Below are 24,034 nucleotides of genomic sequence, written 5' to 3'. Positions count from 1 at the left end.
CTTAGACAAATGGAACAAAATTGAGCAAGCGGGCAAACCACAGCCTCCTCACAATATAAACAGGAATTATTAATCAGTACAGAAGGAGCAGAACCTTCTAATGTAATAGAGTCCTCCATAGCTAGGATAAATTCACAGGACAGAGAAAAAAGTAAACACTTTATTAAAAAAAACTGCACCTTTATAATCCCAATGGCTGGGGCACTCACCACCTCCTAGACCCAGACAGCTAACAGAGAAAACGCTCTTCTTAGGAGTAATGTTCGCAGCAAGATCGAAGGAAAAACTAAAAGACTGCACCCGGCCACGTAGTGCAAAGGACAGGACTTTCCCTGCTATGAAAAAGGCGCCAAGCTATTATGAGCTGCACAACACACAAAAAGGAAAGGGAAACCTGTTCGTTCCAAGCAAAAAGCACACAGTCTATGAGCCCAAAAAACTCTCACATAAAAGCAGGTATAAATAACCTTTTGCTGTTCAAATAATCTCCCTGGAGGAGATATTAACCCTTGATCCTATTGAGGCATAAAGGAGCCACACTGTGACCCGGTATAGCAAAGAGTATATATAAAACAATCTTACCTCCAGGATCCATGCTGTGGAACAGGCACAGCCTCTCAAGTGTATCAGTCTTGAAGCAACGCCTCTGACATGGACTTGAGTGTGTAACAGCAAGTAGTGAAACTCTGACTGCCCGGGAGCTGTAAGGCAGCAGTCTGGATGGGTTCGCAGAAAAACTTTCCCTGCATCTCCAGACTAACTTTCATCAATACTCTCAATGAGAGGTTGACATGATTACTTAAAACTCCAGTCCTTTTTTGAAGGGAACATACGCATTACAGGACTATCGAAATCTTCTGACACTTCTCTGCCACCTCCTATAGAGAGGAAAGGCAAAGAATGACTGGGGGATAGGGGAAGTGGGAGGGATATTTAAGCCTTTGGCTGGGGTGTCTCTGCCTTCTCCTGGTGGCCAGGTGTTGTATTTCCCAACAGTAAGGAATGAAGTCGTGGACTCTCCTTGCCTTATGGAAGGAAATAACCATTGCACAAAAAGACTAACACAAAAGTGAAAGACAAAACTCTGGAGTATCTCTGCTACACTGCACATCTGTTGTGAAATTGTTGAATGCTCAAATGATAAATATATAAAAAGAGATTCCCAGATTTCATTATTATAATAAAAAAGAAAATGTAAATTAAACATCACATTACTGCACTGATCATACTAGTGCAGGTTTCTTTGATGTATCACATGGATTTTTTTTGAGCAACTACATATTGTGTTGCCCTTTATGATCCTAGAATGATTCAGTTAAAGAGTCTCTTAGCGCAATCAATAAATAAGGAAACAGAAATACTTAAACGGTTTTGTATTTTGACAAAGGTTGTAAAAATGCCACAATGGCTTTACAGGAAAGTAAAGTGAACGTTATGTACAAAAAGCCAGTCAAGTTGACACATTAATGACACGCATGCTTTGATTAGGACACCGGTGGTGAAGCTAAACAGTACCGTTCTACCCCTTTTATTGACAGAGGGGCAAACATTAATTTCACATATTTATTTAGTCAGTGCTGGGTGCAGCTCTAAAAGTCGACAATTATTGCACCATTCTACTATCTTGTATATGCGGCGTACTTATTAATGCTATTCTGTAGCGACAATGTGATATAGGCTGCTCATTTAAAGGGATACGAGACCCAAAAATGGTCTTTTGTGATTCAGACAGAGCATACAATTTTTAAAAAAAGTTTCCAATTTACTTCTATTATAAAAATGTGCTTTGTTGAAGAGATACCTGGGTAGGTGTCTGGACTCTTGCAAAACCTCTGTCATATAGTGCCCCAGACACGTGCACACTCCTGAGCTTACGTCCCTACTTTTTAACAAAAGATACCAAGAGTACAAAGAAAATTTGATAATAGAAGTAAATTAGAAAGTTTTTTTTTAAATTGCAGGCATTCTGGGTTTCATGCCCCTTTAAAGGGACAGTCTAGTCAAAATGAAACTTTCATGATTCAGATAGGGCATGAAATTTGAAACAACTTTCCAATTTACTTTTATTATCAAATCTGCATTGTACTTGTGGTATTCTTTCTTGAAAGCTAAACCTAGGTAGGCTCATATGCTAATTTATAAGCCCTTGAAGGCCGCCTCTTATCTCAGTACATTTTGAGTTTTTCACAGCTAGAAACCGCTAGTTCATGTGTGCCATATAGATAACACTGTGCTCACTCCTGTGGAGTTATTTGTGAGTCAACACTGATTGGCTAAAATGCAAGTCTGTCAAAAGAACAAAAATATGGGGTCAGTCAGAAGAAGCTTAGATACAAGGTAATCACAGAGGTAAAAAGTGTATTATTATAACCGTGTTGGTTTTGCATAACTGGGGAACGGGTAATAAAGAGATTCATCATTTTATACAATAACAATTCTGGAGTAGACTGTCCCTTTAAGCTCCAAAATCAAACCGCAGGAACCCGTATCCTAAAAGAAATATATTTGCTGTGAATTTTCAATGCATAGAAAAGTATTTAGATTTTTGTAGCCTGAATTCCGGATCCCAAGGTTCATGAATGTTTTTTAGGCATAAGGGAGTGTGGGCACTTTGCAGATCTGTTTAGGGAAATATTAGATTTTCACAATGAGTAATCTAAGTTTATTATAAAGACATACATGCCAATTAATTGTAACAATAACCGCTTAAATGATAAAACTTGCAACGGCTTTGCATAATGATTCCAAATTACGTGTATCATTTCCAACATTAAGCAGCAGGTGCTTAAGTAAAATGCAAAATATCATCTTAATTGGGGGAACTAAACGAATAATACATACGTTTTATACAACAGATGCAATCACAATAGTTATACTTTTATCTATGAAGAACGCACAACTACCTTAACTATCATTTTTTTTGGGGGGGGGAAACCCTGTAATCTAAAAAATATTAATTTAATTTAATTAACCGTCGACTCTGTGATGTTGTTTAATTGGACTAAAATATGATCAACAATCAAAATCAGGGCAGTGATAAAAATGTAAAATCTCATTTTGCTTGGCTAGTGGCATTAAGGAGTTATTCTGTAATTTTTCTTAAACAATGTAAATAGCAAGTATCTTTATTCAATTACTCATCTTAACCATACTGTACGCTCTGTCTGAATCATTGTTTACATTTTGTTTTCCACGTCCCTTTAATTTGTACTTCGAATCAGATAAATGCTCAGTTGAAGTTGGCAGGTCATTTGTTTTCCCAAACCGTGATCATTATGGGATATTGAGCTGGGCCAGTGGTGACAATAGCCTGTTTTCATCCAATATGGTACCAGGAGAGTTGGAAGGCTACCATATTGTTTTATATAGATTTGCTTTTATCAGAACACTTGGTCGCCAGTAAGTCATCAAGTGACAAGCTACTTTATCAATTGTGTGTTTTATGCTTGCAAAATAATTAGAGCCTTGTATCCTTTACCGGATATTGCACTGGAGCATTTCATATCTTTACAAAGGGCTGCTAGGTATAGATGAAGAATTAGAAAAGAAGTTTAGTGCTGTGTTTGGTTTTCAGTTTTCTAAAGTGGCAAGTAAAGCAATGCTTCAGAAAAGGCACTCGGTCATAAGGTTTGGCCATTCACCGCCCATCAGTTTAAGGCCTCATACATGCTCATTTATCTATGAACTTAATAATCTGCATGTGCCCTCTGGCCCAAGGCACTTTAACCTTTTCAGCGCCAGAGTAAACAGTTGTAGTAAGGGGCATATTAAAGGCAGCTGGGTGTGAACATTTACATAAAAAAGTGTATCCTTGTGAAGGATAATACACCCAAATACTAAAACATTTGTACAGAAATATTGCATTTTAAACGTCTGCAAGATGCGACAAAATAAAATAAAAAAAAATAACCAAAAACAACGCCTAAAACACATACAAAAGTGGAATCAGCATAATACAATATAACACAATATTTTAGCACAGGTTTTGCTTTTGAGCATAGAAAAGAAAGGAATGAAAGGGAATGGAAATTCTTGCTGCCACATCACAACATTTAAAAAAAAAAAAATGTGACAAGGAACTCTGGGAATAAATTCATAATTTCTATTTACAGCAGCTGAGTGAACTTAATCCACTACAGAAAGTAAGGAATTAATTAAAAGTGAAATTTGTGATCTGCCAATGATAGAGGTCAGAATAAACCTATATGCATAGCCTCCATGTAATTGTGTGGGTTTTATTTCATTTTTTTGGTTTTAAAAGAATTATAAAAGAAGTTAATTGCACTATAAAAAATATAAGATCCTCGGAAATTCTCTGTTTGTTTTTTTGTTGTTTTTTTGATGTATTTACAAAATTATTATTTTACCACCAAGATCAGTAGCATTTGAGCTACATTCTACGTAAGGCTAATCTGAAGGCATTGTCTGGTTTAACAAGCAATGCTGTTTGGAATTAAATGATTTACTGTCGTTTTAACGCCAGCTATAAGGGAAATAAAAAAATGAGTGGAATGCTATAGTTTGCTTTTTTGAGCTATGAATATAAATCTTTAGGGAAGTTTAGTTGGAATGTTTGGGACAAGTTTGCAATATCTTTATTGTAGAGAAGAGCTGTGTGCTGTTTAGTAACCTGTCTTATAATCCCTTGGCTATGAATATTGCATGTCAAGTACAAGGGTAAGAAACTGCTGCTTTATAGTAGCATTACGGTGGCATATCTCATCTGAAATGGACATTAACAGTACTATTCGTTGCCTTGAGTTCTCAGGCTATGTTTCACACTGTACAGTGATGGAGGCAGTGTTGACTAGTAAAGGGCAGAGCCACAGAGAGGTTCTGTATTGTGTTTATAGCACAGAGCCTCCTCAGACAAAAAGGAATCACACATTGCACTTTACAGTGATTTGCAATGTGAGGAAAGAAAGACCTGTAGACCATTGAAGTCTGTGTCAGACAGAAGAACATCAGTCTGTATGAGTGAGTATAAGGTACTTGATAACATGTGTAGGACACTCATATTTCCTTGGAAGTCTAGTGCCATCAATGTGGCCTCCACAACCCAAGTTCATGGTGCATAGTACTAAGACGCATCAACTCATTTAAAGCTCAATGATGGCCTTGTCTACCCTTTCTCAACAGGTTAAAAGGTATCTGAACCCTTCCAACCATGCCCTGTAGATCTCCAACCTTTACCCCTACATTTGTGAAATCCCTACTCCTAGATGCTACCTCTGGACTACATCACTGATCTCTTTAACAGAGAGAAGCAGTTTGCTAAAGTCCTGAGGTGTGGCAGGTCCTCCTCCAGTAAAGGATGGAGCAGGGCAGATTTGTAGGTCCCGCAAGCTGTTCTCCAGCTTGCTAATTGCTTCCCGAAATGCAAACTTGTTCCTCATTTGCTGAATGGAGTCTACATAGCTGGTGCAAAAAGCATGCAAATTTTTGGCAGCCTCCAATACCGTACTGTGGCTTGCCATTTGTTCAGAGTTGCGACTGATGGCAGCCCGCAGGCTCTCTGTGCCCTCTAGGACAGTTTCCTTGGTGACTGTTCCACTGACCAGTTTCTCTGGTGGCTGACGGGTTTTACGTAGAGAAACTCTGGTGGAGATATGAGGAATCAATGCAGTGGAGGAGGAAGTAGATGAAGTTGGCTGCAGGGGCTGATCACCCCCTCCTCCAGCAGCAGTAAAACCCCCAGCAAGCTTCCCTGTTGGATGCGTCTTTGAGCTGGACGAAATAGCTGTTTTTTTGTTACTATCAGGCACAGTTATGTTTGTTCTTAAATGGTCTTCACTAGGGTTTGCTGGCTTATGTTTTGGCTCGCTTAAGCTGGTTTCTTGGCTAGGATTTTGTGAAGACAACTTTGAAGACTTTACTGTGACTGAGGAGCTGCTGGAAGCTGAGGAACCAACAGAAGGAAGAGGTGGATTCGGTTTGACTTTCAAAACTTTCACTTTGTCCTTTGTGGCTACTTCAGAGGATGGCTTGAGTCTTCTTACACGAAGCTCAGCCTCTGTCTTACATGACGTTAGCTTTGTAGGTACTCCAGTGTCAGATGTGACAGAGCTAAGCTTAGCACCAGCTGTATCCTCTTTTTGTAATGGAGAAGAGGAAGTAGGGCCACCTTGTTTTTTGCGTGCTAATTTGGGTGTTAGAGAAGGTGGACTGGAGCCAGGACTAGGATCAGCATCTTTAAAAACTTCATCAACTGACTCTTCATTCTTTTTGAGTAGGCGAGGCGGTGGAGTGATGGCACCTCGGGGGCAAGAGAAATCTGGTTTGCTTTCATTGCCTCGTTTGCGAGGCAGGGCTGGTTTCTCTGATTTCTGTCCACATCCAGACAAATCCGCTTGACACCGTGAAGATGGCAATTCCCTGGGAAGGGTCACAGACCTACCATCCATGTCCTTAGGCCCATGTGGCATACAAGAAGTAGAGCAAGACCTCAGGAAACATTTGCTAGTATTGCTGGTGCCTTCATCTTCATTTGGAAGTGTTTGCCGACCCGTCATTGTATTTGACTTTTTCCAATGCGGTGAGAGAAAACCAATGTTTCCCTGAATTGAGCCATTTGTAATTGTTGACCCATTGGTTGGAAATCTGAAGGCTTCAAGTACATCTCCACCATTGTTGGACTCTTTAGCCTCTCCTTCAATGCAACGCCGCTCACAGTGCCCATCCATCTCACGGAAGGAGCTGCTGCGCTTAGGTGGGGTAGGCGCAGTCTTCTTCTTTTTCTTTATTAGGGCACTAAAAAGGCTGGTTTTCTTGTCCTTGGGCAGCAGACGTTCATCCTCTGGCAGGAGCCCATCTCCCGCTACCCGCTCCTTTCGAGGAAAAAGAGGAGACACAGCTGGCTCAGTCTCCAAAGCATCTGAAAAGACAAAAGTATGTTTTAGGCAGACAGAAATGTAAAACTCCTTGTCTTCATTAACTATAAATGCCGTCTGGCGGGTGATGCTTGTATTGTACCACTACATAATTTACTGCTCCAGTGCGAAAAAAGAAAATGACTGCCATTATTAAATACTTATTAAATTGGTCACAATGATATACAGAACAATTATGATCTACTTTAGTAGACCATTTTCTTACCAGATTCCCCAATGATTCGGACGGGCAAAGCTTCTGTGTTTTCGTCCTTGCTCTCAACTACTCGCCTAGATGTCCTTGTTTTTGTTGGCAGCTCTGGGGCTTGCAGTAGGTTGCTCACAATCACTTTAAGGCCTTTCTTCCCAAGCTCTTTTTCCACCTCTGAAAACGTAAAGGCAAAGAAAATTAATATTTATACGGATGATGAACAGAATAACCAAAATTATGTCACAAAAGTATGAATTGCAATAACCAACCCCAAATGGAGAATTAAAATGGGCTAGATTATGAGTTGAGCGCTATTTATCACTTCCACTCATGTGTTAACTGCGCTCAACTTCGGCTTTTTGACGTGAACGAAAACATCTTACTTTCAAATTGTAATACATGTCTATATCTATACACACATATATATATATATATATATATATATATATATATATATATATACACATTATATGATTATATATATATATATATATATATATATATATATATATATATATATATATATATATATATATATATATATACTAATTTCCTATGCAACAATTTTTATTTTTATTTACTTTTGAGACATGGAGGATTTTAATCTCAGACTTTTATCTCCACCATAATTTTAATAAATTTTGATTTAACCCAGAAATGAGTTTTACCTAAGCAGCAATCAGAAATCTATCTACTACTGAAGAGTTATAACAAGGACGAAACAGGCTGTCTAGTGGTGATTTCCGTAATTGCTACATTTTCCATATTAGGGAATCGCTGTGTGTTAACACAGTATGAAGCAAAACATCTGAGATGTTGGATATCTAATTTGCATATCTTACCCAGAATCCTCTTTGTGCATTGGTAACAGTGTATATGGAGTTTTACTAGGTGAAAGCAAACCGGGATACTTGCCTAGATGTGCTAATTTTCTATGCAACCATTTTTATTGATTTACTTTTGAGACTTGGAGGATTTTAATCTCAGGCTTCTATCTCCACCATCATTTTAATGAATTTTGATTTAACCCTGATATGAGCTTTACCTAAGCAGCAATCAGAAATCTATCTACTACTGAAGAGTTCTAACAAGAACGAAACAGGCTGTCTAGTGGTGATTTTTGTAATTGCTGCATTTTCCCTATTAGGGAATCGCTGTGTGTTAACACAATATGAAGCAAAAAATCTGAGATATTGATGATTATTATTGATATTGTTAATGTAAAATATATATCTATGAATATATCTATAGGTATATATAGCTATATATGAAAATATTTATTTAAAATAAAAAAAAATTCCCTAAATGTGAACATTGGAATGTAAAATATTAATTACTCCTATTGGGTTAGTGCGTGAACGATAAGTGTTAAAGTTTTTTTCTTCTGCGCATTCCATTGAAGATTATGGGGATAATAAATTAGCAAGGTCGCAATATCTGAGGTTCTGAAGTTGGAGAGCTTGGGGTTCCTCTTGTGTGCAAAAGTTTTACTGTCAACTTGTAATACATGCCATACCCCACGCGCACAATCTTCACTTCTGGCGGTATTAACACTCGAGTGAAAGCGCTAAATAGCACAGCTTTCAGGAAGTTAACCCCAGATAAGCCTGGGTGCAAAGCCCATAGGGAAAATTACAAAAAAAATTATTAACACAAAACATAGAAAGTCTGGCACTCTCTTGCAAGCACACAGCTAGATTTAAAGCAAAATGGAAGAGTTACAGCAATTGGCCAAATGGTGATAGGCCCATGACCACATCAAGGTCTCTTCCTCCCTGGGTCCCTAATTTACAGTTATACAATGGAAGAGTTACAGCAATTGGCCAAATGGTGATAGGCCCATGACCACATCAAGGTCTCTTCCTCCCTGGGTCCCTAATTTACAGCCACACAATGTACGCCTTCAACCAAGAGAGTGCCAGACTATGTGTTGTGTAAATAATTTTACCAGGCTTGTCTGGGGTTAACTGCCTGAGTCCCTGAAAGCTGTGCAGCTGTCTGTGAGTGCTAATAAGCACCTAGTGCTGTGAGTTTTGCAGGGACATAGGTTGTGTACCCAGTCTGCCTTAAGAGTGCAGTCCATTCCCATGTTTTGTATATGTCTAGAGAAATTACAAAAGGTCTGTGTCACCCTTGTTTGAATCTCAGTGTGTTTGGTTGAAGGCATGCATTGTGGTTGTATGTTAGGGACCCAGGGGGGAAGAAACCTTGACGTGGCCAAATACTGTAACAAACTCTCATAGAGATAGAGAGATAAAGATAAAATTAAACATCAGGGGTTGAAAATCATTCCAAAATGCTACTAGTCCAAGAAAAAAAATCTTGCTAGTTTACAAGTACACTAAAAATTCTGTAGTTACTATATGCTAACAGTACATTACCTAAAATATGCAAATACAAAATTTATGCTTACCTGATAAATTTATTTATTTCTTGACACGGTGAGTCCACGGATCATCTAATTACTATTGGGAATATCACTCCTGCCCAGCAGGAGGCGGCAAAGAGCACCACAGCAAAGCTGTTAAATATCACCTCCCTTCCCTCCAACCCCAGTCATTCTCTTTGCCTTTGTTAGAGCACAGGAGAGAAAGGAAGCAACAAGGTGTAGAGGTGTCTGAGGTTTATAACAAAAAACCCTGTCCTTAAGAAAACAGGGCGGGCCATGTCAATAAATAAATAAATTAGGTAAGCATACATTTTTCTTTTCTTTTCAATAAAACGGTGAGTCCACGGATCATCTAATTACTATTGGGAATCAATACCTAAGCTAGAGGATACAGATGATAAGGGAGGGACAAGAAAGGGAACTTAAACGGAAGGCACTACTGATTGTAGAACCTTTCTCCCAAAAGAAGCCTCAGCCGAGGCAAAAGTATCAAATTTATAGAATTTAGAAAAAGTGTGAAGAGAGGACCAAGTTGCAGCCTTGCAAATCTATTCCACAGAAGCTTCATTTTTGAATGCCCAGGAAGAGAAAACAGCCCTCATAACTCTCTCAGGAGGCTGCTGTCCAGCAGTTTCATAAGCCAAGCGAATTATACTCTTCAGCCACAAAGAAAGAGAAGTAGACGTAGCTTTCTGCCCCTTACGTTTCCCAGAGAAAACTACAACCAGAGCAGAAGACTGACGAAAATCCTTAGTCGCCTGTAAATAGAATTTCAATGCACGCACCACATCCAGATTGTGCAGAAGACGTTCCTTCTGAGAAGAAAGGTTAGGACACAAGGAAGGAACAACAATCTCCTAATTAATGCTACGATCTGAAACCACTTTAGGGAGAAACCCTAAGTTAGTACCCAAAACTACCTTATCTGAATGAAAAATAAGGTAAAGAGACTCATATGGTAATGCTGAGAGCTCTGAAACTCTACGAGCAGATGAAATAGCAACCAGAAACCTTTCAAGATAATAACAATATCTAAGGAATGCCTAGGCTCAAACGGAGTCTGTTGAACTTTAAGAACTAGATTAAGACTCCAGGGCTTAGTAGCCGTCTTAAACACCGGCTCGATTCTGACCAAGGCCTGACAGAACGATTGCACGTCTGGTACATCTGCCAGACGTTTATGTAACAAAATAGACAAGGCAGATATTTGACCCTTTAGGAAGCTTGCCGATAAATCCTTCTCCAAGCTCTCTTGGAGAAAAGCCAAAATTCTAGGAATCCGAATTCTACTCTAAGAGTAGCCTGTGAATTTAAACCAATTCAAATATTTACGCAATATCTTATGGTAAATCTTTCTAGTCACAGGCTTACGCGCCTGAATCATGGTCTCAATGACTAACTCTGAAAATCCACGCTTAGATAAAATTAAGCGTTCAATCTCCAAGCAGTCAGCTTCAGAGAAACTAGATTTGGATGAAGGAATGGCCCCTGAAGTAGAAGGTCCTTTCTCAATGGAAGTCTCTAAGGTGGACAAGACGACATCTCCACCAGGTCTGCATACCAGATCCTGCGAGGCCACGCTGGTGCTATGAGGATCACCAACACCCTCTCCTGTTTGATTCAAGGGAGGAGAGCGACACCCACTGAATTATCTTGGCTACCTCTACCATGGCCAAAGAACTCAGAGTTCCCCCCTGATGGTTGATATAAGCCACTGAAGTTATGTTGTCCGACTGGAACCTGATAAACCAGGCCGAAGCTAACTGAAGACAGGCCAGAAGAGCATTGAAGATTGCTCTCAGCTCCAGAATGTTTATGGGTAAAACAGACTCCGACCAAGTCCATGTCCCCTGAGCCTTTAGAGAGCCCCAGACTGCTCCCCATCCCAGTAAGCTGGCGTCCGTTGTCACAATCACCCAGGTGGGTCTGCGGAAGCAGGTTCCCTGGGAGAGATGTTCCTGAGACAACCACCAAAGAAGAGAATCCCTTGTCTCCTGCTCCAGATGTACTTGTGGAGACGGATCTGCATAATCTCCGTTCCACTGCCTGAGCATGCACAACAGCAGAGGCCTGAGGTGGAAACTGGCAAACGGGATGATGTCCATGGCTGCTACCATCAGACCGATTACCTCCATGCATTGAGCCACTGATGGCCGAGGAGAGGACTGAAGCGCTAGACAGGAATCGAAAATCTTGGATTTCCTGACTTCTGTCAGAAACATTTTCATTGATAAGGAATCTATTATGGTTCCCAAGAAAACTATCCAAAAGAACGATAGTGCAGAAGAGTAGTCAGCTAAAAACAGACTTTATTGGCTTCATTAAAAACAGGTACAATGGTGTATCAGAACAGCCCGATCAGCTGTAAACAAGGCATACGCATTTCAGCATTGGTGCCATACTCATAGCTCTCTAATGTCTCCTACAGCTTCTGAGCTTAAAAAGGAAGTAAAAGCAAACTATTGGCTAATGGGCAGGTGTATACTAATTATCATAAAGGCAATTAATTTGAAGTAATACTGCCTTTGATATATGTTCCAACACACTATAGTGATTGCTACATATCAGAACCTGTACCCTTGTAGTTGGAACTAAGGAACTCTTTTCCAAATTCACCTTCCATCCATGAGATCGCAGGAAGGATAACAACATTTCCGTGTGGGATCTTGCTTGTTGAAAGGATGGCGCCTGAACCAGAATGTCGTCCAGATAAGGCGCTACTTCAATGCCCTGCAATCAGAGCACCACCAACAGGGATCCCAGAACCTTTGAGAAAATTCTGGGAGCTGTGGCAAGGCCGAATGGAAGAGCCACAAACTGGAATTGTTTGTCTAGAAATGTAAACCTCAGAAACTTGTGATGGTCCCTGTGGATGGGAACATGCAGGTACGCATCCTTTAAATCTACCATTGTCATAAATTGACTCTCTTGAACCAAGGGAAGAATAGTTTCCATCTTGAAGGACGGTAATCTGAGGAATTTGTTTAGACTTTTGAGATCAAAAATTGGTCTGAACGTTCCCTCTTTTTTGGGAACCACAAACAGATTGGAGTAAAATCCCAGGCCCTGATCCTGTATTGGAACAGGAACTATCACTCCCAGGTCAGAAAGATCTTGAACACAGTGTAAGAACGCCTCTCTTTTTCTCTGGTCTACAGATAATCTTGAGAGGAGAAACCTGCCCCTGGGAGGAATAGTTTTGAACTCTAGTTTGTATCCCTGGGACATGATGTCCACCGTCCAGGGATCCTGGACATCCCGAACCCATGCCTGAGCGGATCAGGGGCAGACCCTTCATGCTTAGTCATTGGTGGGCTTCTTAGCTTGCTTTCCTTTGTTCCACGACTGGTGGACCTCCAGGAAGGCTTGGACTGTTCTTGTTTTGTAGAGGGAGAGGAAGGTTTGCCCTTGATGTTTCGAAAAGAACGAAAATTACTCTGACATCCCTTCTGATTATTCCTCTTATCCTGAGGGGGGAAATGACCTTTTCCTCTTGTAATGTCAGAAATTATCTCAGCCAGACCCGGCCCAAACAAGGTCTTTCCCTTGTAAGGGATCGCCAAAAGCTTAGAATTCGATGACACATCCGCAGACCAGGATTTCAGCCATAAGGCTCTGCGAGCCAATCCGGCAAAACAAGAAATTTTTGCTCCTAGATTAATAACCTGTAGGGAGGCCTCCGTAATAAAATAATTGGCAAACTTGAGGGCCTTAATCCTATCCTGGATCTCTTCGAGGGGAGTGTCTGTCCGAATAGAATCAGACAACGCATCAAACCAGTATGCTGCCGCACTAGTGACGGTAGCAATACACAACGCAGGTTGCCATTATAAACCCTGGTGTACATACATCTTCTTGAGTAACACTTCTAATTTCTTGTCCATAGGATCCTTAAAGGACCAGTCAACACAGTATATTTACATAATCAACAAATGCAAGATAACAAGACAATGCAATAGCACTTAGTCTGAACTTCAAATGAGTAGATTTTTTTTCTGACAATTTTAAAAGTTATGTCTTTTTCCAATCCCCCTGTACCATGTGACAGTGATCAGCCAGTCACAAATGCATACATGTACCATGTGACAGCCATCAGCCATTCACAAATGCATACACACTTATTCTTGCACATGCTCAGTAGGAGCTGGTGACTCAAAAAGTTTAAATATAAAAAGACTGTGCACATTTTGTTAATGGAAGTAAATTGGAAAGTTGTTTAAAATGACATGCTCTATCTGAATAGTGAAAGTTTAATTTTGATTATTGAGTGTCTCTTTAAAGGAATAACTATCTTCTATGGGAATAGTGGTCCTCTTAGCTAGTGTGGAAATTGCTCCTTCCACCTTGGGTACCGTCTGCCAAGACTCCTTGATAGAGTCTGCTATAGGAAACATCTTCTTAAATATAGGGGATGGAGAAAAAGGGATACCCCGTCTCTCCCATTCCCTAGCAATAATCTCTGTAGCTCGATCTGGTACAGGAAAAACCTCCACCATGGAAGGTATATCGAAATACTTGTTTAGTATGCTAGACTTTAAACGATTGACTACAACAGTAGTGTTTGGAGTAGTCCAGGGTAGCGAAAACCTCCTTAAGTAACAAACAGAGGTGTTCAAGCTTAAACCTGAAAGAAACAACTTCAGTATCAGCCAAATGAATTGCACTGCTGAGTCTGAGATTTCACCCTCAGATGCTACCGAAGTCTCCTCCTCCTCAGATTTCTGGAAAGGGACATTCGGAATAGCCACTACTGTGTCAGCAACCTTGCTCACTGATTGCTTACATTTCCTATTGCGTTTTCCCTGAAGCATGGGAAAAGCAGACAACGCATCAGATACCACTGTGGACATTAGAGAAGCGATGTCTTGCAAGGTAACTCCAGGTGGAGTAATAGAGGAAGCGCAGGGCACTGGCTGTATGGACGCTGAATTTTGGGACGCTTGAGGAGAAAGCTGCGGCATATCTTGAACGTTGTCAGAAGACTCCTGAACAGCATCCGCCTTAGACAATGTTGGCTCAGGAAAAACATAATTTATGTAAGAACTTACCTGATAAATTCATTTCTTTCATATTAACAAGAGTCCATGAGCTAGTGACGTATGGGATATACATTCCTACCAGGAGGGGCAAAGTTTCCCAAACCTTAAAATGCCTATAAATACACCCCTCACCACACCCACAAATCAGTTTAACGAATAGCCAAGAAGTGGGGTGATAAGAAAAAAAGTGCGAAGCATATAAAATAAGGAATTGGAATAATTGTGCTTTATACAAAAAAATCATAACCACCACAAAAAAAGGGTGGGCCTCATGGACTCTTGTTAATATGAAAGAAATGAATTTATCAGGTAAGTTCTTACATAAATTATGTTTTCTTTCATGTAATTAACAAGAGTCCATGAGCTAGTGACGTATGGGATAATGACTACCCAAGATGTGGATCTTTCCACACAAGAGTCACTAGAGAGGGAGGGATAAAATAAAGACAGCCAATTCCTGCTGAAAATAATCCACACCCAAAATAAAGTTTAACAAAAAACATAAGCAGAAGATTCAAACTGAAACCGCTGCCTGAAGAACTTTTCTACCAAAAACTGCTTCAGAAGAAGAAAATACATCAAAATGGTAGAATTTAGTAAAAGTATGCAAAGAGGACCAAGTTGCTGCTTTGCAGATCTGGTCAACCGAAGCTTCATTCCTAAACGCCCAGGAAGTAGATACTGACCTAGTAGAATGAGCTGTAATTCTCTGAGGCGGAATTTTACCCGACTCAACATAGGCAAGATGAATTAAAGATTTCAACCAAGATGCCAAAGAAATGGCAGAAGCTTTCTGGCCTTTCCTAGAACCGGAAAAGATAACAAATAGACTAGAAGTCTTACAGAAAGATTTCGTAGCTTCAACATAATATTTCAAAGCTCTAACAACATCCAAAGAATGCAACGATTTCTCCTTAGAATTCTTAGGATTAGGACATAATGAAGGAACCACAATTTCTCTACTAATGTTGTTGGAATTCACAACTTTAGGTAAAAATTCAAAAGAAGTTCGCAACACCGCCTTATCCTGATGAAGAATCAGAAAAGGAGACTCACAAGAAAGAGCAGATAATTCAGAAACTCTTCTGGCAGAAGAGATGGCCAAAAGGAACAAAACTTTCCAAGAAAGTAATTTAATATCCAATGAATGCATAGGTTCAAAAGGAGGAGCTTGAAGAGCCCCCAGAACCAAATTCAAACTCCAAGGAGGAGAAATTGACTTAATGACAGGCTTTATACGAACCAAAGCTTGTACAAAACAATGAATATCAGGAAGAATAGCAATCTTTCTGTGAAAAAGAACAGAAAGAGCAGAGATTTGACCTTTCAAGGAACTTGCGGACAAACCCTTATCTAAACCATCCTGAAGAAATTGTAATATTCTCGGTATTCTAAAAGAATGCCAAGAAAAATGATGAGAAAGACACCAAGAAATATAAGTCTTCCAGACTCTATAATATATCTCTCTGGATACAGATTTACGAGCCTGTAACATAGTATTAATCACAGAGTCAGAGAAACCTCTTTGACCAAGAATCAAGCGTTCAATCTCCATACCTTTAAATTTAAGGATTTCAGATCCTGATGGAAAAAAGGACCTTGAGACAAAAGGTCTGGTCTTAACGGAAAAGTCCACGGTTGGCAAGAGGCCATCCGGACAGGATCCGCATACCAAAACCTGTGAGGCCATGCCGGAGCTACCAGCAGAACAAACGAGCATTCCTTCAGAATCTTGGAGATTACTCTTGGAAGAAGAACTAGAGGCGGAAAGATATAGGCAGGATGATACTTCCAAGGAAGTGAAAATGCATCCACTGCCTCCGCCTGAGGATCCCGGGATCTGGACAGATACCTGGGAAGTTTCTTGTTTAGATGGGACGCCATCAGATCTATTTCTGGAAGTTCCCACATTTGAACAATCTGAAGAAATACCTCTGGGTGAAGAGACCATTCGCCCGGATGCAACGTTTGGCGACTGAGATAATCCGCTTTCCAATTGTCCATACCTGGGATATAAACCGCAGAGATTAGACAGGAGCTGGATTCCGCCCAAACCAAAATTCGAGATACTTCTTTCATAGCCAGAGGACTGTGAGTCCCTCCTTGATGATTGATGTATGCCACAGTTGTGACATTGTCTTATCTGAAAACAATGAACAACTCTCTCTTCAGAAGAGGCCAAGACTGAAGAGCTCTGAAAATTGCACGGAGTTCCAAAATATTGATCGGAAATCTCACCTCCTGAGATTCCCAAACCCCTTGTGCCGTCAGATACCCCCACACAGCTCCCCAACCTGTAAGACTTGTATCTGTTGAGATTATAGTCCAGGTCGGAAGAACAAAGAAGCCCCCTGAACTAAACGATGGTGATCTGTCCACCATGTCAGAGAGTGTCGTAAAATCGGTTTAAAGATATTAATTGAGATATCTTTGAGTAATCCCTGCACCATTGGTTCAGCATACAGAGCTGAAGAGGTCGCATGTGAAAACGAGCAAAGGAGATCGCATCTGATGCGGCAGTCCTAAGACCCAACATTTCCATGCATAAGGCTACCAAAGGGAATGATTGTGACTGAAGGTTTTGACAAGCTGATATCAATGTTAAACTTCTCTTGTCTGACAAGGACAGAGTCATAGACACTGAATTTATCTAGAAACCTAAAAAGGTTACCTTTGTCTGAGGAATCAATGAACTGATTGGTAAATTGATCCTCCAACCATGAACTTGAAGAAACAACACAAGTCGATTCGTATGAGATTCTTCGAAAATGAGAAGACTGAGCAAGTACCAAGATATCGTCCAAATAAGGAAATACCAAAACCCTATTCTCTGATTACAGAAAGAAGGGCACCGAGAACCTTTGAAAAAAATTCTTGGAACTGAGGCTAGGCCAAACAGTAGAGCCACAAAACTGGTAATGCTTGTCTAAAAAGAGAATCTCAGACACTAAAAGTGATCTGGATGAATCGGAATATGCAGATACACATCCTGTAAATCTATTGTAGACATATAATGCCCTTGCTAAACAAAAGGCAGGATAGTCCTACAGTAACCATCTTGAATGTTGGTATCCTAACATAACGATTCAATAATGATAGATCCAGAACTGGTCTGAAGGAATTGACCTTCTTTGGTACAATGAAGAGATAAAATAAAACCCCAGCCCCTGTTCCAGAACTGGAACTGGCATAAATACTCCAGCCAACTCTAGATCTGAAACACATTTCAGAAATGCTGAGCCTTGCTGTGTCAACTGGGACACGGGAAAGAAAAACAGAATTTATGTTTACCTGATAAATTACTTTCTCCAACGGTGTGTCCGGTCCACGGCGTCATCCTTACTTGTGGGATATTCTCTTCCCCAACAGGAAATGGCAAAGAGCCCAGCAAAGCTGGTCACATGATCCCTCCTAGGCTCCGCCTACCCCAGTCATTCGACCGACGTTAAGGAGGAATATTTGCATAGGAGAAACCATATGGTACCGTGGTGACTGTAGTTAAAGAAAATAAATTATCAGACCTGATTAAAAAAACCAGGGCGGGCCGTGGACCGGACACACCGTTGGAGAAAGTAATTTATCAGGTAAACATAAATTCTGTTTTCTCCAACATAGGTGTGTCCGGTCCACGGCGTCATCCTTACTTGTGGGAACCAATACCAAAGCTTTAGGACACGGATGAAGGGAGGGAGCAAATCAGGTCACCTAAATGGAAGGCACCACGGCTTGCAAAACCTTTCTCCCAAAAATAGCCTCAGAAGAAGCAAAAGTATCAAACTTGTAAAATTTGGTAAAAGTGTGCAGTGAAGACCAAGTCGCTGCCCTACATATCTGATCAACAGAAGCCTCGTTCTTGAAGGCCCATGTGGAAGCCACAGCCCTAGTGGAATGAGCTGTGATTCTTTCGGGAGGCTGCCGTCCGGCAGTCTCGTAAGCCAATCTGATGATGCTTTTAATCCAAAAAGAGAGAGAGGTAGAAGTTGCTTTTTGACCTCTCCTTTTACCGGAATAAACAACAAACAAGGAAGATGTTTGTCTAAAATCCTTTGTAGCATCTAAATAGAATTTTAGAGCGCGAACAACATCCAAATTGTGCAACAAACGTTCCTTCTTTGAAACTGGTTTCGGACACAGAGAAGGTACGATAATCTCCTGGTTAATGTTTTTGTTAGAAACAACTTTTGGAAGAAAACCAGGTTTAGTACGTAAAACCACCTTATCTGCATGGAACACCAGATAAGGAGGAGAACACTGCAGAGCAGATAATTCTGAAACTCTGCTAGCAGAAGAAATTGCAACTAAAAACAAAACTTTCCAAGATAATAACTTAATATCAACGGAATGCAAGGGTTCAAACGGAACCCCCTGAAGAACTGAAAGAACTAAATTGAGACTCCAAGGAGGAGTCAAAGGTTTGTAAACAGGCTTAATTCTAACCAGAGCCTGAACAAAGGCTTGAACATCTGGCACAGCGGCCAGCTTTTTGTGAAGTAACACAGACAAGGCAGAAATCTGTCCCTTCAGGGAACTTGCAGATAATCCTTTTTCCAATCCTTCTTGAAGGAAGGATAGAATCCTAGGAATCTTAACCTTGTCCCAAGGGAATCCTTTAGATTCACACCAACAGATATATTTTTTCCAAATTTTGTGGTAAATCTTTCTAGTTACAGGCTTTCTGGCCTGAACAAGAGTATCGATAACAGAATCTGAGAATCCTCGCTTCGATAAGATCAAGCGTTCAATCTCCAAGCAGTCAGCTGGAGTGAAACCAGATTCGGATGTTCGAACGGACCCTGAACAAGAAGGTCTCGTCTCAAAGGTAGCTTCCATGGTGGAGCCGATGACATATTCACCAGATCTGCATACCAAGTCCTGCGTGGCCACGCAGGAGCTATCAAGATCACCGACGCCCTCTCCTGATTGATCCTGGCTACCAGCCTGGGGATGAGAGGAAACGGCGGGAACACATAAGCTAGTTTGAAGGTCCAAGGTGCTACTAGTGCATCCACTAGAGCCGCCTTGGGATCCCTGGATCTGGACCCGTAGCAAGGAACTTTGAAGTTCTGACGAGAGGCCATCAGATCCATGTCTGGAATGCCCCACAGCTGAGTGACTTGGGCAAAGATTTCCGGATGGAGTTCCCACTCCCCCGGATGCAATGTCTGACGACTCAGAAAATCCGCTTCCCAATTTTCCACTCCTGGGATGTGGATAGCAGACAGGTGGCAGGAGTGAGACTCCGCCCATAGAATGATTTTGGTCACTTCTTCCATCGCCAGGGAACTCCTTGTTCCCCCCTGATGGTTGATGTACGCAACAGTTGTCATGTTGTCTGACTGAAACCGTATGAACTTGGCCCTCGCTAGCTGAGGCCAAGCCTTGAGAGCATTGAATATCGCTCTCAGTTCCAGAATATTTATCGGTAGAAGAGATTCTTCCCGAGACCAAAGACCCTGAGCTTTCAGGGATCCCCAGACCGCGCCCCAGCCCATCAGACTGGCGTCGGTCGTGACAATGACCCACTCTGGTCTGCGGAATGTCATCCCTCGTGACAGGTTGTCCAGGGACAGCCACCAACGGAGTGAGTCTCTGGTCCTCTGATTTACTTGTATCTTCGGAGACAAGTCTGTATAGTCCCCATTCCACTGACTGAGCATGCACAGTTGTAATGGTCTTAGATGAATGCGTGCAAAAGGAACTATGTCCATTGCCGCTACCATCAACCCGATCACTTCCATGCACTGAGCTATGGAAGGAAGAGGAACGGAATGAAGTATCCGACAAGAGTCTAGAAGTTTTGTTTTTCTGGCCTCTGTCAGAAAAATCCTCATTTCTAAGGAGTCTATTATTGTTCCCAAGAAGGGAACCCTTGTTGACGGAGATAGAGAACTCTTTTCCACGTTCACTTTCCATCCGTGAGATCTGAGAAAGGCCAGGACAATGTCCGTGTGAGCCTTTGCTTGAGGAAGGGACGACGCTTGAATCAGAATGTCGTCCAAGTAAGGTACTACAGCAATGCCCCTTGGTCTTAGCACAGCTAGAAGGGACCCTAGTACCTTTGTGAAAATCCTTGGAGCAGTGGCTAATCCGAAAGGAAGCGCCACGAACTGGTAATGTTTGTCCAGGAATGCGAACCTCAGGAACCGATGATGTTCCTTGTGGATAGGAATATGTAGATACGCATCCTTTAAATCCACCGTGGTCATGAATTGACCTTCCTGGATGGAAGGAAGAATAGTTCGAATGGTTTCCATCTTGAACGATGGAACCTTGAGAAACTTGTTTAAGATCTTGAGATCTAAGATTGGTCTGAACGTTCCCTCTTTTTTGGGAACTATAAACAGATTGGAGTAGAACCCCATCCCTTGTTCTCTTAATGGAACGGGATGAATCACTCCCATTTTTAACAGGTCTTCTACACAATGTAAGAATGCCTGTCTTTTTATGTGGTCTGAAGACAACTGAGACCTGTGGAACCTCCCCCTTGGGGGAAGTCCCTTGAATTCCAGAAGATAACCTTGGGAGACTATTTCTAGCGCCCAAGGATCCAGAACATCTCTTGCCCAAGCCTGAGCGAAGAGAGAGAGTCTGCCCCCCACCAGATCCGGTCCCGGATCGGGGGCCAACATTTCATGCTGTCTTGGTAGCAGTGGCAGATTTCTTGGCCTGCTTTCCCTTGTTCCAGCCTTGCATTGGTCTCCAAGCTGGCTTGGCTTGAGAAGTATTACCCTCTTGCTTAGAGGACGTAGCACTTTGGGCTGGTCCGTTTCTACGAAAGGGACGAAAATTAGGTTTATTTTTTGCCTTGAAAGGCCGATCCTGAGGAAGGGCGTGGCCCTTACCCCCAGTGATATCCGAGATAATCTCTTTCAAGTCAGGGCCAAACAGCGTTTTCCCCTTGAAAGGAATGTTAAGTAGCTTGTTCTTGGAAGACGCATCAGCCGACCAAGATTTCAACCAAAGCGCTCTGCGCGCCACAATAGCAAACCCAGAATTCTTAGCCGCTAACCTAGCCAATTGCAAAGTGGCGTCTAGGGTGAAAGAATTAGCCAATTTGAGAGCATTGATTCTGTCCATAATCTCCTCATAAGGAGGAGAATCACTGTCGACCGCCTTTATCAGCTCATCGAACCAGAAACATGCGGCTGTAGCGACAGGGACAATGCATGAAATTGGTTGTAGAAGGTAACCCTGCTGAACAAACATCTTTTTAAGCAAACCTTCTAATTTTTTATCCATAGGATCTTTGAAAGCACAACTATCCTCTAAGGGTATAGTGGTGCGTTTGTTTAAAGTGGAAACCGCTCCCTCGACCTTGGGGACTGTCTGCCATAAGTCCTTTCTGGGGTCGACCATAGGAAACAATTTTTTAAATATGGGGGGAGGGACGAAAGGAATACCGGGCCTTTCCCATTCTTTATTAACAATGTCCGCCACCCGCTTGGGTATAGGAAAAGCTTCTGGGAGCCCCGGCACCTCTAGGAACTTGTCCATTTTACATAGTTTCTCTGGGATGACCAACTTGTCACAATCATCCAGAGTGGATAATACCTCCTTAAGCAGAATGCGGAGATGTTCCAACTTAAATTTAAATGCAATCACATCAGGTTCAGCTTGTTGAGAAATGTTCCCTGAATCAGTAATTTCTCCCTCAGACAAAACCTCCCTGGCCCCATCAGACTGAGTTAGGGGCCCTTCAGAAATATTAATATCAGCGTCGTCATGCTCTTCAGTATCTAAAACAGAGCAGTCGCGCTTACGCTGATAAGTGTTCATTTTGGCTAAAATGTTTTTGACAGAATTATCCATTACAGCCGTTAATTGTTGCATAGAAAGGAGTATTGGCGCGCTAGATGTACTAGGGGCCTCCTGAGTGGGCAAGACTCGTGTAGACGAAGGAGGGAATGATGCAGTACCATGCTTACTCCCCTCACTTGAGGAATCATCTTGGGCATCATTGTCATTGTCACATAAATCACATTTATTTAAATGAATAGGAATTCTGGCTTCCCCACATTCAGAACACAGTCTATCTGGTAGTTCAGACATGTTAAACAGGCATAAACTTGATAACAAGTACAAAAAACGTTTTAAAATAAAACCGTTACTGTCACTTTAAATTTTAAACTGAACACACTTTATTACTGCAAATGCGAAAAAACATGAAGGAATTGTTCAAAATTCACCAAATTTTCACCACAGTGTCTTAAAGCCTTAAAAGTATTGCACACCAAATTTGGAAGCTTTAACCCTTAAAATAACGGAACCGGAGCCGTTTTGAACTTTAACCCCTTTACAGTCCCTGGTATCTGCTTTGCTGAGACCCAACCAAGCCCCAAGGGGAATACGATACCAAATGACGCCTTCAGAAAGTCTTTTCTAAGTATCAGAGCTCCTCTCACATGCGACTGCATGCCATGCCTCTCAAAAACAAGTGCGCAACACCGGCGCGAAAATGAGGCTCTGCCTATGCTTTGGGAAAGCCCCTAAAGAATAAGGTGTCTAAAACAGTGCCTGCCGATATTATTATATCAAAATACCCAGATAAAATGATTCCTCAAGGCTAAATATGTGTTAATAATCAATCGATTTAGCCCAAAAAAAGTCTACAGTCTTAATAAGCCCTTTTTGAAGCCCTTATTTACAATCGTAATAAACATGGCTTACCGGATCCCAGAGGGAAAATGACAGCTTCCAGCATTACATCGTCTTGTTAGAATGTGTCATACCTCAAGCAGCAAGAGACTGCTCACTGTTCCCCCAACTGAAGTTAATTGCTCTCAACAGTCCTGTGTGGAACAGCCATGGATTTTAGTGACGGTTGCTAAAATCATTTTCCTCATACAAACAGAAATCTTCATCTCTTTTCTGTTTCTGAGTAAATAGTACATACCAGCACTATTTCAAAATAACAAACTCTTGATTGAATAATAAAAACTACAGTTAAACACTAAAAAACTCTAAGCCATCTCCGTGGAGATGTTGCCTGTACAACGGCAAAGAGAATGACTGGGGTAGGCGGAGCCTAGGAGGGATCATGTGACCAGCTTTGCTGGGCTCTTTGCCATTTCCTGTTGGGGAAGAGAATATCCCACAAGTAAGGATGACGCCGTGGACCGGACACACCTATGTTGGAGAAAGAATCTCTTAGCAGGAGGCCTTAACTTGAAGCCAATTCTGTACCTTTCTGAAACAATGTTTCTGAAACCAGAGATTAAGAACGGAATTGATCCAAATTTCTTTGAAGAAAACGTAATCTGCCCCATACCAGCTGAGCTGGAATAAGGGCCGCACCTTCATAGATACTTAGGAGCTGGCTATAGGTTTCTATAAGGCTTGGATATAGTTTCCAAACTGATACCGCTCCTGAGGATGAAGGATCAGGCTTTTGTTCCTTGTTGTGAGGAAAGGAACGAAATGATTATTTACCCTGGAAAGAAAGGGAAAGCAAAGTTGACTTAGAAGACATGTCAGCATTCCAAGTTTAATCCATAAAGCTTTTCTAGCTAAAATAGCTAGAGACATA

The 24,034-nt window shown here is 41.3% G+C and overlaps 1 protein-coding gene across 2 annotated transcripts in view; it reads right to left on the bottom strand.

Moving 5' to 3' along the window:
- Positions 1-1,358: 1,358 nt before the first annotated feature.
- Positions 1,359-24,034, bottom strand: part of ABL1 (ABL proto-oncogene 1, non-receptor tyrosine kinase) — a 476,499-nt gene continuing 453,823 nt past the window's right edge. For both annotated transcript variants that reach the window (XM_053695985.1, XM_053695986.1), the window contains exons 10-11: positions 7,096-7,254; positions 1,359-6,874 (exon numbers count right to left, since the gene is read on the bottom strand). In XM_053695985.1, coding sequence (XP_053551960.1) covers positions 5,226-6,874; positions 7,096-7,254 — 1,808 coding nt within the window. In that variant the 3' untranslated portion in view covers positions 1,359-5,225. The remainder of the gene's footprint in view (positions 6,875-7,095; positions 7,255-24,034) is intronic.

This window comes from Bombina bombina, chromosome 12 (genome assembly GCF_027579735.1).
Source record: "Bombina bombina isolate aBomBom1 chromosome 12, aBomBom1.pri, whole genome shotgun sequence".
Classification (NCBI taxonomy): Eukaryota; Metazoa; Chordata; class Amphibia; order Anura; family Bombinatoridae; genus Bombina; species Bombina bombina.
The sequence above is the reverse complement of the archived record's forward strand: the minus strand, read 5'-3'. Positions and strand labels throughout refer to the sequence as shown.